This window comes from Malania oleifera, chromosome 8 (assembly GCF_029873635.1).
Source record: "Malania oleifera isolate guangnan ecotype guangnan chromosome 8, ASM2987363v1, whole genome shotgun sequence".
NCBI classification, from domain to species: domain Eukaryota; kingdom Viridiplantae; phylum Streptophyta; class Magnoliopsida; order Santalales; family Ximeniaceae; genus Malania; species Malania oleifera.
This window is the reverse complement of record NC_080424.1, coordinates 22,584,022-22,598,727: the sequence shown is the minus strand read 5'-3', so window position 1 is coordinate 22,598,727 and position 14,706 is coordinate 22,584,022. Positions and strand designations below refer to the sequence as shown.

At 35.5% G+C, this 14,706-nt stretch overlaps 1 protein-coding gene across 10 annotated transcripts in view; it reads left to right on the top strand.

Moving 5' to 3' along the window:
• Positions 1-14,706, top strand: part of LOC131161692 (O-fucosyltransferase 9) — an 80,407-nt gene that overhangs the window by 50,737 nt on the left and 14,964 nt on the right. For 4 of the 10 annotated variants that reach the window (XM_058117624.1, XM_058117625.1, XM_058117631.1 and 1 more), the window contains exons 8-10: positions 3,280-3,318; positions 8,181-8,348; positions 8,430-8,632. In XM_058117624.1, the coding sequence (XP_057973607.1) occupies positions 3,280-3,318; positions 8,181-8,348; positions 8,430-8,632 (410 nt within the window). The remainder of the gene's footprint in view (positions 1-3,279; positions 3,319-8,180; positions 8,349-8,429; positions 8,633-14,706) is intronic. The other 6 variants (XM_058117628.1, XM_058117629.1, XM_058117633.1 and 3 more) reach the window with 3 other exon arrangements.

The window sequence follows — 14,706 nt, the reverse complement described above, 5'->3', positions numbered from 1 at the left end:
GCCAGAGCAGTTGCTGCAGAGTTCCTGGCGACGCTGCCAGCTCAGGAACACAAAAACCACTATAGATTTTGCAAAAACAACACAATCACCCACATGCACTGCTGCTCTGCCCCCAATTGAAATCTCAACCCTAGATCTTCTCCCACGCCTACGTGCTGGCACATGATGTGAATCTAATTTCAGGCATGTTTCTGGCCTGAATTCATCCAGCAGTGCCCCAATCTCTCTATAAACATATTATGGAAGTTTTTCATGATGTTTTTGGTCCAAAGATCTCAACTTTTTTTAGTTGCTCATGTGCGACACCTAGGAATGATTGTTTGATGCTTCTTGAAGCTGTTTGTTGATGATTATTGAGTTTATTGGGGCCTTAAAGGTGGTTTTTTCTGTGTTCTTTCATCATGTACTTGTGATTTACATCGGTTTTTGAAGTTAGTGTGTGTTGGGATGGAGTTGGTGAATTCCAAAAGCATGTTATTCGCTGTGTGTTGACACCGGGTTTAGGAGGGCTGTTTTTGTTGCCAACATTTTGGTGATCATTTACTAATCAAACAAGTATAGACAATCAAATCATTGGTTTCCTAACTTTTCTATTTATTTTACAAAATGGATTTGCCGCTTCATTTTAGTTTTAAAAAGACAAAATAAAGAAAAAACCTTTTTGAAAAAAAATAGGTTCAAGAGTCCTTTTGTGAATAAGAAAGGTAATTCCTTAAATTCCTTTTTGTTGGATTTCAAAGAACTAACACCCTAAAACACTAATTCTATGAATGGTTAGCATACATATATTTTGTGTGTGCATCTCCTCCTTTTGAAAGCAATTATCTGAAAGAAAATGATTGAAATGGGAAAACATTTAAAAAAAAACAAGTTGCATGATTAGGAGGTCGATTGGCTTTTGTGTGGTCGACCGAAATTTGTGTGGTCGACTGTTTGCAAAAGCCGGTCGACCGCCCCATCTAAAATCTTATTCTCTTTTGCTTGTTCATTTTAGAAATCTTCCAACCCTTAACCCCTTTGAAAGACTTTCATAGGATCTATAAAGAGTACTTAATTTCATTAAAATTCTTTTACTTAATGCCTATTCAAAACGAACATAAAATCATGCAAAAATTGGAAAAAAAATAAGAGAAGAAAGAGAGACGCTTTTTGGTTTTTTGTTTGGTATGGCTACATCTACGAAGTACTGCCTACATATCCTAAAAAGAGGAATTAGGTCATCCATAGTTTCCAACAAAACATTTTTAATTTCAATTTTAAAACCATTTTGGGGTTATTTTATAAAAACTCTTGAATTTGAATGATTTGGTTTCTTTGGGAGGGAACCATAAAACCCAACTTGAGAACATTGATTTTACTTTTTAGAAAAGAGACTTTTTAATCTATTCAACAATCACATCCTGAATGACCCTTTAAAAAAATAAATTTTCTAAGAATGCATTGGTATTTTTGGAAAGAAGACCATAAAACCTAACTTGAAAAAAGTGTAGATTTTTTATGAGAGAACCACAAACCCGCCTTGACATCTTGTTAGAAAAGGTTTGGAGAACATTTAGAAGCCACATCATGGATGTATGACTCCAAATATTTGAAAAACAATGATTAAAACATAAAAGCTTTTGTGAAAATCCCACATGAATTCATTTTCTTGATGAAAATTTATTTATTTTTTTAAAGAGAGAAACTATTAAAACTTCTAGTAAAATAGCACTTAAATTTAGCCAAATGTATTCTATCGAGTTTAGATACCCAAAAACACTTGAAATCCTAGAGAAAATTAAGAGGGAAAAAAAAAAAGAAGAAGCAAAATTTGCACTTTCGAGATCTAGCGGTTGGCCACTTGTAGGGGCCAATTGATCGCCAGGTAGCTAACAACTACTTTCTCAAAAAAGGCAGGTGGCGGTCGACCACATGGGTGAATTGGTCGACCGCCTGTAGGCAAACTTCCATAAAACATGCCATTTTTTGACCTTTGAACATGTTTTTTCTATGCAACTAATATAAAAATATATCCTACCACTTTTAACACGTATTGTTTGACATGGATTAATGGAGAAATCATTAAACATTGAATATGAACATTCAAAGAATCAACATGCCTCAACATGCCAAAATTTATAAAACAAGTGAAAATGAATAAAGTAGAAGGTTAGACACTAATCTTATTGAAGAACAATCCTTTTCAAATCTAGTTGACACCCTTACTTCAATTTACTCTCCAAACACCAAAAAAAATGATATATGTGACTGTCACTCATTTTTTTCTTTCAACAAATCCACTTTGACCCCATGAAAATTCTTGAAAATCCTCTTCATGCCCTCACTTAGACGTGCCCATTTCTCCCCTCAAAGAGGTTCTCTTATATACCTCCAATTGAATGGAGGGAAAAACCCCTTTGAATTTGAAATTTGAAAATTCAAATTCAAAAATAATTTCCAATAACTATCAACTACCCACTGTCTCGTTGCTTGAGATGTGGCATCATTGGGACACATGACAATGCCCAAATTCCCTAGCAAATCACAAGAAGACAACTCAAAATTTTGAATTTTTCTAAGCTTGGTCGACCACCTGAATGGGCTGGTTGACCGCGTATTGGTGGCATCAAGCAACAAAGGTGGAGGAAAGGGGCTGGTCGACTGCCCGAGAGAGCCAATCAACCGCTTGGGGAAATTTTGTTTTTTTCTTTGTTTTGTTTATTTATTTATTTTTTGATATGTTCATTTAGGTTAAGATTTGTTTGGTAAAAAAAATGACTATTGACATTGTGTGTTTTTGATCTGTTGCTCTGTCAAGGTGGTCTGTTACTAGGCTGGAGCCCCAATGCCAAAAATGTATTTCCCTCTTCATTTACTTGTTCGAGTGAACAATGTACTATAATTGTCTTAGAGGAGTATTCAAAGTTCTTGCAGTATTAGGCATCCTAACAAGCATCTCAACACATTGCATCTTTTGCTAAAAAAAACTCATACCATCTGTTTATCATATGGTATCTCTCCCACTAGTCAACGAGTTCTGGACTTTGCTGCTACCGACCATATGACATGTGTCACCAACTTCTATTTTGCTCTCTGATATCCTAAAAATTTTCCTTAAGTTATCCGTGTTGATAGTTCCACTACTGCTGTTAAAGGGATAGGAGCAATAAATCCTATTCCATCTCTCTTTCTTTTGTTTTGTACATTCCTAAATCTCCCTTCAATCTCATGTTTGTTTGTTAAATTACAAAGTCACTAAATTGCTTTGTAACCTTCTATCTTGATTCTATTGTTATTTAGGATTTGAAAATGAGGAAGACGATTGACATGGGACGTGAGGTTGGTGGATTTTACTACTTTGAGTTGCTTTTTTTCCCTATTGCTTGTAGTGCCATTTCCACACAACATCAGATCCGCGTCTAACCTTGAATGCAAGTCTTGTCAATTTGGAAAGCATCATTGTGCCATTTCCACTACTGCTGTTAAAGGGATAGGAGCAATAAATCCTATTCCATCTCTCTTTCTTTTGTTTTGTACATTCCTAAATCTCCCTTCAATCTCATGTTTGTTGGTAAAATTACAGTCACTAAATTGCTCTGTAACCTTTTGTCTTGATTCTATTGTTATTTAGGATTTGAAAATGAGGAAGACGATTGACATGGGATGTGAGGTTGGTGGATTTTACTACTTTGAGTTGCTCTTTTTTCCTATTGCTTGTAGTGCCATTTCCACACAACATCAGATCCACGTCTAACCTTGAATGTGAGTCTTGTCAATTTAGAAAGCATCATGTGTTCCTTTTTCTTCTTGAGTCATTAAAAGAGCCGTTAGTCCTTTTATGTTAGTCCATTCCCATGTTTTGGGTCCTAGTCATGTCACACCAAATCTGGTTTTTGGTACTTTGTTGATGACTACTCTAGAATAAATTGGTTTTATTTAATGAAAGACTGTCCAAAGCTGTTTAGTATCTTTTGTGCCTTCTATGCTCAAATAAGGACTCATTTTGATATGCCAATTTGGATACTTTGTAGTGATAATGCTAAGGAGTACTTCATGACTCTTTTCATTACCTATATGACTAACTTTGGCCTGATCCATTAGTCATCTTGTGCTCACACTCCACAACAAAATGGAGTTGTAGAGCAGAAAAAATAGATATATTCATGATGTCACTCGAACCTAATTGTGTCAAATGAATGTCCCAAATTTTTTTTGAGTGATGTGCTTGCTCTCTTATTAATAAAATGCCATTTGTTCTTGGTGATAAAATCCCATATTTAATTATCTTCCTTAAGGCTCCTTTGTTCTCCCTTCCTCCTTGTATATTTGACTGTTTATCCATCTTTCATCAATTAAATCCAAGAAGGGACAAATTGGATTCTCATGCTATCAAATGTAATTTTTGGATTATTCCTAATACTGAAAAAGGATATCGATGTTTAAGCCCTAATTTAGATTAATTCTTTACCTCTACTGATGTCACCTTTTTTGAGTCTACACCATGTTATTTTGATTCCTTAAGTTCTATTGACCTTGATGAGTCCCTTCCTCTTCCTAACCTTCCCAATCCTAACCTATTTTCTTCGCCAAATCCTCTTACATCTTCATCCAATTTGAGCCCTTTTCATTGATTAGGTCAACCTGATTTGCTAGTGTGCGCACAACGACTCAAAAGAGGAGAGCCTCCTCTAGCTTTGACTTCTATGCCTTTAGTTCCCTCGTCATATGATCCTATTTCCCAAGTGGTTGATCCTCCTATTGCTGTTCGAAAAGGTAAATGCACTTGTACCCAACATCCAATTCCTAATTTGGTTGTACTTTGCCTTTTGTTACTCTTCCAAAATCTATTTTCTGAAGCTCTGTCCCATTTTGGGTGGAGAAATGCAATGATAGAAGAGATGAATATGTAGGATAATGATACTTGGGAGTCGGTACCTCGTCCTCTTGATAATGGTTGATTGTTGTTGGGTGTACATTGTGATGTTCAATCCAAATGGTTTTGTGGCTTGATTAAAGGTTTGCCTTGTTGCTAAGGTTTATACTCAGGTGTATGGTTTGGATTATTCAGACACATAATCCCCTGTCACCAAACTTGCCTTAGTACAATTTTTCATCTCGTTAGCCACCACCTCTCACTAGTCTCTACATTAGTTAGATGTGAAGAATGCTTTTCTACATGGTGATCTTTAGGAGGTCTATATGGAGCAACTGCCTTGGTTTGTTGCTCAAGGGAAGCTAAGCTTAATATGTTGGCTCAAGAAGTTATTATATGGTTTAAAACAATTTCCTATGGCAGGGTTTTGTTGATTCAGTGCTGTAGTAGTTGAGTTTGGCCTTCGATAGTGTGCAGTAAATCATTTTGTATTTTATTGTCACACTCCATTCGACAGGATTCTTCTTATTGCGTATATGGATGATATTGTGATAACTAGTGATGATGATCAAGGTATCCAGAGTGTAGAACATTTCCTACGGACTAAGTTTTAGAGCAAAGATTTGGGACCATTAAAGTACTTCTTGGGTATAGAAGTATTGAGATCTCATATGGGAACCGTCTTGTCACAGAGGAAGTGTGTTATTGATCTTTTAGATGAGGCTGGGATGTTGAGATCCAAACCTATTCATTCACATGGATCCTAATAGTAAGCTAGTGCCATATGTGGGTGATTTGTTGCCTAACCCAAGACAATACTCGAGACTTGTTGGGAAGTTGGATTATCTCACGGCCAGTTTGCTAGATATATCTTTTGAAATAAGTCTTGTGAGTCAGTTTCTAGATTCTTTGAGAACAAGTCACAGGGATGCGGCAGTTTGCATCTTGAGATATCTCGAAGGTGCACCTAGGAGTGATCTCTTATATAAGGATCGAGGTCACACTCATGTTCAGGGATATATATGGATGCATATTGGGCAAGGTCACCTTTTGACAGTTTGGTGGTAATTTGGTTTCTTGGAGGAGTAAGAAACAAATTGTGGTGGCTTGGTCAAGTGCTAAATTAGATTATAGGGCGGTTCACATTGCATGAACTTGGTTGGCTGAAGAACATGTTGGAAGAACGGGCTTTCCCTCATTCTTAGACTATAGAGTTGATGTGTGATAAGTTCCCATTCATATTGCCTCCAATCCAATCTTCCATGAGTGGGCAAAACACATTCAAGTTGATGGCCACTTTGTTTGGGAGAAACTTGTGCTGAAGCTCATTACCACCACTCATGTTAAGTCTGATTTGTAGCTTGCTGATTTGTTTACTAAAGCCTTGTGGGGTGATTGTGTTAAATTCATTTGCAACAAGCTAGGAGCATCATATATCTATGCTTCAGCTTGAGGGGAAGTGTTGAAGGTTATTTTAGTCATTTAGCATTATTAGTGTGTTAGTTATGTTAATAAGTGAGAGTTAGTACAGGAAATGGTTATGGCACTTCCCTTTAGAAGAATCTCCCCTTGGCATCGAGTAATGAGAAGCAAGTAACAAAATTTTGTCTAAGGTGTTCTTTGGGGAGTCTGTGGAGGTTCGTTTCTTAAGTTTATCCTTCCTTTATCCCTCACACTAATCTTGTGGTGGTTAAGGGGTCACATATTGCTTCTAAGTGATGAAGTTTTATCCACGTCTTTCCCTCATCTCTTTCATTTGTGTGTTGAGCAAAATAAATCCGTATCTTTGGTTTCTTGGAATCTTCATTTTAGGAGACTTCTTAATGAGAGGGAGATGGAGGAAATGTCCTCTTTGCTATCTTTATTGAACATAAGTGAGATGGAGGAAATGTCTTCTTTGCTATCTTTATTGAACGTAAGTGATCTTTCGTTTTTTTTTTGGGGTTGGGGGATTTTTGCTCTCGGTCCTCAGATCAGTTGGGAGTGTATTCTTGTAAATCTTTTTTGGCATTCTTGATCTGTTCTAATTCTTCATTTCCTCTCCTCCTATAATTTGGAAGGCCAGGGCTCACTCAAAAATTAAGGCTTTCACTTGGTTGGTTTGCTTAATAAAATAAATACTGACACCTTGTTGCAAATCAAAAGACCTTTGAAGGCTCTTTCACCTGATGTTTGTGTGTTTTGTCTCAAGGACTTAGAGACAGCTTCTCATCTCCTTTTACACTGCATCTTTGCTTGGAGGATTGGAATAAGTTATTCGGTATAAAGGGGGAGAGTTGGGAATGCCCTGTATTGGTAGAATATTTACTAGCCATCTCTTTCACAGGTTTTGGTAGGAGGATAGGGCAACCTTATGGAGGTGTGGTGTATTTGCAATTTTATTGTGGATATGGATGGAACGGAAAGCACAGATTTTCTCGGGAAAAAATTAATTTGAGAGTTTGTCTAGGATAAGATCCAGTTCTTCACATCACTTTGGTGTGTTGGTTTTGGTTTTTTTTTTCAGAGGAAATAGTTTCCATGAGATTCAAAGAGATTGGAGGAACGTGCTGGCTTTTTAAGTTTTTTTTTTTTTTTGGTAGTTTTTGTAGTTTTTTATGGTTTGTTCCAGATTTTCTTTGGGAGATTTCTCATTCTCCCTCTTGTAAATTCTTTTCCCATTAAACTAATTTCCCTTTCTATAAAAAAATTATATCATAATAGTACAGGTGTATGCTTAGTTAGGGCTCAGAACAAGGGTGAAGTGATGAGGTATGCTTAGTTTAGAACTTCAAAAAAATTCATTTTCCTTTATCCAAATTTTTCCATCAAATTTGAGCTACAGTGCTGAAATTTTGAAATTTCCTCCGAAATTTGCCAAAATATTCAAATTTTCTGTTGAGATTTGCAGAAATACTGAAATTTTGGTTGAAAATTTTCTAAAAATGAACTTTAAAAGCCAGTTTCAATTCAATACTTTCAGAAATTTGAAATATCTGATGAAATTTTGATGTTTTGACCAAAATTTAAGTCCTTGGCTACACTGACCTTGTCAAAATTGGGAGTTTGTATAGAATCAACAGAGTGGTCATTGGGGTTGAAGTACCAAACTGAATTGTAAGATTCTTAAATTTGGCACAATGAATTTGAGCATGTGAAGCTCTATTCCATTATATGTGCGGGTGAACATTAATTGAGATAGAAATTTTTCTGAAATACTTGTTGAGACTACAAAAATCATTTCAAATAGGATTGCATATAGAAAATATCCAAATTTTTTGATAAAAAAAATAGAAAAAAAAAGAGACAACATATTCTAATTTTTAAGCTACACTATTTGGTTTTGCAGGTGGGAATGATGCTTAGGGGTATGGGCTTTGACAACACCACTTCAGTTTATGTTGCTGCTGGAAAAATTTACAGGGCAGAAAAGTATATGGCTCCACTTAGACAAATGTTTCCACGCCTAGAAACGAAGGATACACTAGCTTCACAAGAAGAACTTGCTCCATTTCAGGTACAAATCTGCTCCTGAAAAAATGCAATTGATATTAATTTTAATCAATTCAGAAAGATGAAGTCAATGTGCCACTCACAGTTTCTGTTTCAGGGCCACTCATCTAGGTTGGCTGCACTTGATTACACGGTTTGCCTTCACAGTGAAGTATTTGTTACAACTCAAGGTGGAAATTTTCCCCACTTCTTGATTGGTCATAGGCGGTACATTTATGGAGGGCATGCAAAGACATTAACACCTGATAAGAGGAAATTAGCACTACTATTTGATAATCCAGATATCAGGTAACATGCTGTGGAACTGTATTGACCCTTCTAATTTTTTTTTCTGAATACTGACTTTCACCCTTCAATCTGTGTGACATCAAACTTTTTGAGATCAAAAGACAAAATATGCTGTATCACTATTCTCTGGGTTTCTATTTCACTATTCAATTAAAAATTTTAGAAAATGTACTCGGTGAATTTGTCATCTGTGTATTTGAAACTTCTCTGACTACTATCCCTTTGTTCGGAGCAGCCCTGGCTCTCTATCACTCACACACACATTTTTGGATTTGAAAAGCATTCCTGCTGTATTATATGAACCTTATAATAAATGTTCTGCATAAGCTGGTTGATTTATTACCTTGATGAATGTGGTGCTTCATGGATTTCCAGTTTGTATGCCTCTCTTGATCCTACATACTAGGGGTGTACTTGGTTTTTTTGGGTTCAGTTTTACCCAAAACTGGACACACAGCTGATGCATATCGATATTATATTTGAAAAACATTACCGAACCATAAACCAACGGTTCAGTTTAAAATAAATAATGGATCTTTGGTTCGGTTTTCGGTTAGTAACTGAACTGAACCTCCTCAAAATATTATTACTTAGGGCCCATTTAGAATTGTTATAAGGGCTTTAATTTGAGCTGGCCGAGTATGAGAATCAGTTTTCATGCAGCCCAAGTGGAATGCGGATGAGGGGAAGAGGAGGTCTGGTTTTATAGGTGGAGAAGGTTCACCCAAAACTAATGGCCAGCCGATGTGGGATGTGGGAATCAAGGGGATGTGGAATCATACTCTTTGATCTTCTTACGGGCCATTTCATCACCTGTTTCCACCAAAAAAACCACCAAGAATTGAACCCCAATACACAGATTCACATTACAGAACAGATCTAATTCTGTGTTTTATTTCACAAGATGGGCAAGAGATCTGTTCATTCTTAGGTTGTGAGAGGAGGTTCTGATCGTGCAGATGACAAAAAAAGCAATTACAGCAATTCTTTGGTACAATTATATGGCAGTCTTTGTCCCAAAGCTGGCAATCCCAGTTTGCCAAAAAGATAAAACAAAAACAGGAAAGCCAATGCAGACGCCGATCAAAACAGAATCAGAACCACAAAACCTCCCAATGCAAAACGAAAAAGCAAAGGTCGAAGCTCGAGAGGATTCGGCAAAAATGAAATTTTTGGCGAGAGAGAGAGAGAGGCGACAGAAATGGGGTTGGATGCAAAGGCTTCAGAGAGAGATTGGGAGTGGGATTGAACTTAGATTGGAGAAGGTGGGTTTATCTGTTGCTCTATTCATAGGTGGGCTTTGTTAGAGTTACGGGGAGGGTACCTATGGACACATGCTGCACTCATTGGGTCACTGGGCTTGGGGGGCACGTGTGTGTGTGTGTGTGTATGAGAGAGAGAGAGAGGGTGAGAGTGATGGTGCAGTGTGTGCCTTCTGCATGTTTCCATGAACATGATTTCAACCAAGGTCCATCCCACATTGATAACACATGGGAGAAAACCTCTCATCGTCAGGCATAAAGGGTTCTAATCCCTTGGCCTTTCTGCTGTAATCAAGTATTTGTATTTGTTATTATAATAAACAGAATTTATTAAACAATTGTAGGTAGTAAATTAATAAATTAAGAGTTATAAATTAGGAAAATTTTTTTAAATAAATATATAATTCTATTTTTTCGGTTTGGTTTTTCTGTATAACTGAAACCAAAACCGAAACCGAAACCAAACATCGGTTTTTTAAAATTTGAAAACCAAAACCGAATATTGAAATCAAAAAACCAAACCGAGATGTTAAACAGTTCGATTTCGGTCTGGTTTTCAGTTTTTCTATAATTTTTGTACACCCCTACTACATACATGCACGACTAGTTCAGATTGGCCTAGTTTTGTTTAGATACTATTGTTCAAGGAACAATATGTTGAGCAATTAGGAAAATTTGGAAACTTTATTACTTTTTAGTTTTTTTTTTTAATAGAAATCTTAGGGCCGGTTTGGTATCATTATTGTTATAAAAAACCCGTTTGTTTATATGTTAGTTTTCTATTTTTGTTGTTGGTTTTCAATTGTTTGCCAAAAAAATGAGAACTAAATTTTATGGCTTTCAGTTGTTTTAGCAGCCCGTTGCCAGAAATTTTAATATCCAAAAATAGTTTGTTTGGATTAAATTAATCATTTTATACACTTTTAAATGAAAATCAAAATTAAATGATCATATGAATTTAAATATAATTAAAGGAAAAATCTACATAGATTTCAAAAAATAAAATAAAACCAATTACAAAATACTTTTATTATCTTTCAATTGTCATGTCCAATAAAATTTTTCTTGTAAAGTAAATTTTAAAAGTGGAATAATTAAGTAAAATAATTATAATAAGTTGATTTTTTATTTATTTATTTTTTAATCTGTATAATTTGTAATTTTATTATTTTGATCATTTTTTTATAATATTTTTTTTATTTGAAGATGAAATTGGGTATTTTTTAATTAAGTTGCTAATTTGTATTAGTTTTATAAATGTTAACCAAACAGGTTGTTGGTTTCTAAATTTAAGTTTTTGTTTTTGGTTTTTGGTTTTTGTTTTTGGTTTCCATTTCTCTAGTTTTGGATAGTGATACCAGATGGTCCCTTAGTTTCCACTGAGAAGGATTATGACCCCTTGCACAAGGTTGATCACTCTGCCAAATGTGGAGTGTTTTGGTGTAAATTGATGCCAACCCCTCAGCATGTGTTAACTTCAATTCCATTAATAACCACTAGTCAATCTCTTCTTGTGGCTTAAACCAGAAAGACTGCTCCCACTCTTTGAAGAATTGGTTAACAGTGTGAGCTAGCCAGCTAATGATTGTACTTGAATACTGTCTCGGTCTGGGTGGACCTCATTGTCAAATGTTTATTATTGAATAGTGATGGGTATTGGGATTATCCTGAGATGTTTGGGACGAAATCAAATTAAGTTCTGAATTGGTGGATGTTGTCAAAGGGAGTACTGATACCAAATGTAGAGGAACAGACTCATGGAATGGCATACAATATAAAAGGACGTGTGTGTGTGTGTATGTGTTTGGCTTTCCATACCAATTTTTATATTCCCATCCAAACATTTGCAATATTGTAACTAGGAAGTCATTCTACTTCTTGTGCTATTTTATGCTAAATATATTTTCTTTATTTCTTTTAAGTTTCTATCCATGTTCAATTGATACTTTTGTCCTTCCCATTAATACATATTACAAGTGTGCTTGTGTATGTACACATGTATATGCATACATGTATACATTCATGTGCTTGCATGTGTATTCTGCATATATATATGATGCATGTGTCTTTGTGCTCTTTGCATGTGCTTGTGCATAAACAAGCACATGTTTATGCACATGCACGTGCACATATGCATGTATGTGCATGTGCATTGAGTATGTATATGTTCATGTGTGCATGCATTCATGTGTGAATGTTTTTGTGCATATGCGACACATTAAATAACTTTTTAGGAATGGCCTATAATTTAAATAATGTACAATTTTTAATTTCATTTAATTAGTAATATATGTGATAGTTATATTTATAAATTTATAAAATATTCAAGATTTTTTTGTGAAGGACTTGTACAAGAATTATTATTATTATTATTATTATTGGGTTTTGAGTTGGTAACAAAACATGTTGAATGATGCCGTGTGAGTCTTGTGTATATACATGCAAAAAGAGGCCAAAGAAGAAAAGTATCACTTGTAATACCCAGTTTCCAAAAAATAAGGAACTGTGCAAGTAATAAAAATGTTTTAAAATTTGGACTGGTGCAGCGGATTGAGGCCACCGTGTTGGTTGGCTCAGTGGTTCAAACTGGTGGTTGAACATGTGGTGTTGTTGGTATGATATGTTTGTGTGTATTATAGTGTGATAATATTACACTGATTAATATGCAAAGATGTTGGTCATAAACTCATAATCACCTTATTCACCTATTAGTTAATTACAATAAAAAAATAATTACTGGTAACAATTTAAATAAAATTTCTACATTTTCTATTTTTCTAAAGCATCATTGAAGCTTCTTGTTGTTGTTGTTGCTTAGCCAAAACCAAATATTAAAAGGCAAAGAGAAAAGAATGATTCAATTAATTTTTTTTTTTACTTAAAACCATGGTAAATCATTTACATTGTCTAGAGCTAGTTTTTGTGATTAATTATTATTCTCAGGGATAAAAAACCAAATATTAGAAGGCAAAGAGAAGAGAATGATTCAATTATTATTTTTTCTTTAAAACCATGGTAAATCATTTGCATTTTCTAGAGCTAGTTGTGCTTAATTATTATCCTAAGGGGTCAAACAAATATTGAAGGCAAAGATATTAGGTGTATTCCTTTTTGCGTATATTTATCATTTATGAGGTAATTGAACAATAAATACCTGCTTGTTTAGGGGTAATTTAAGACCTTAATTCCCTGATTTCTTTATTATTATTATTATTATTATTATTATTATTATTATTATTATTATTATTAGCCAAAACCAAATAGTAAAGGCAAAGAGAACAGAATGATTCAATTATTTTTCTTTCCTTAAAAGCCATGGTAAATCATTTACATTGTCTAGAGCTAGTTTATTATTCCCAGGGGTCAAACAACTATTGAAGGCAAATAGATTAGGTGTATTCCTTATTGCATATATATATATATCATTTATGAGGTAATTGAATAATAAATACCTGCTCGTTTAGGGGTAATTTAGGACCTTACTCCCCTCATTTCTATTGGAGGTCCTAGTTTTGAGCCCTGCCATGAGCACCTTGTTTTTTTGGCACTATGTTTTTGTGCAGGGAGCTGGTTAACCCACCATTGACCAGGCCAGGCTGGTTTAGGTCGGTTCTAAGTTCTAACCGAGTTGCTCAGGTTGATACTGGTTCATGACAAATCCAGTTTCTGGGTGTCAACTGGACTGGCCTAGTGCCTGCTTTGCCAGTCTGGTTCTAGTTTTGAGACCATGGTACACAATCTGCTAAACCAGCTAATAGTGCTAAGCCATCTATCATTGGGGATATGTAGTAACGTAGCTGATCCTTTGAATGTTCTTCTGTCTCTTTCCCTTTTTGCAATCTAAAAATTGTTGGGAGGGATCAATACATTTTTCCTTTCAAGTAGCTTGAACAGATGTCTGTCCAGGCCGAAATCTCATTCTCCAGTATTAGCTGTAACCCAAAGCTGACTGGCCAGAACAGTATCCGGATTGCACAGGTTTCTAGTCCAAGAACGTTGAAGTAGGATGTGATCAATTGATTCAGTATCTTCTCCATACAAACTATATCTGTTAACTAAAGAAATCCCCCTTTTCCGACAGTTGTTGATAGTGAGAATCTTCCCCAGAGCAGCCTCCCAAGGAAAAAAGCAAGTTTGGTATAGGCTAGTGATTTCCAGGTTGCATTTCAGGGGAAATTGGTTCTGACCCCAGCAGATCTATCCACATTTTTGTAGAAAGAGCTGACTGAAGCTGCCATTTTTGTAAGGTCCACCTAGGCTCATTATGATTTATCGGATAATTATTACTCTTGTATAAGAAGCCAAGAAAAAAAGAAAAGTCAGTGAAAGTGTCAAGCTTCCAATCATGGGCGTCTCTCAAGAGGGAATGTTCCAAATTACTCCATTGACTGAGATGAAAATGCATGGTTATCAGAACATCCTTATCACAGGACAAAGAGCGAACTGAAAATGTCAGGAAATTGAGTGCCAAGGGGGTGAGCCCACATCATATGTCATGGAAAAGGAAATCAAAATATTATTTCCATTACAACTTCAGAATGATTAAAGGCAAAGATATCTCCTCAAGCTTTGCCCATCCATTTTCAGGCACCTACATCATAGGGTTTTCTACTTTCCTTGGAGGTCCAACCATTGTCATCAAACCGATAATTTGAAGCAAACCTTTCTCCAATAGAACTCTCGCTTTGTTTTGAATCTCTAGAACCATTTACAAAGGAGGGCTTTGTTGAAGAGAGAGAGAGAGAGAGAGACCCATACGATCAATTTGAGTTAATTGCTTGGAAACCTGCCATATAACTGTATTTGAAATCC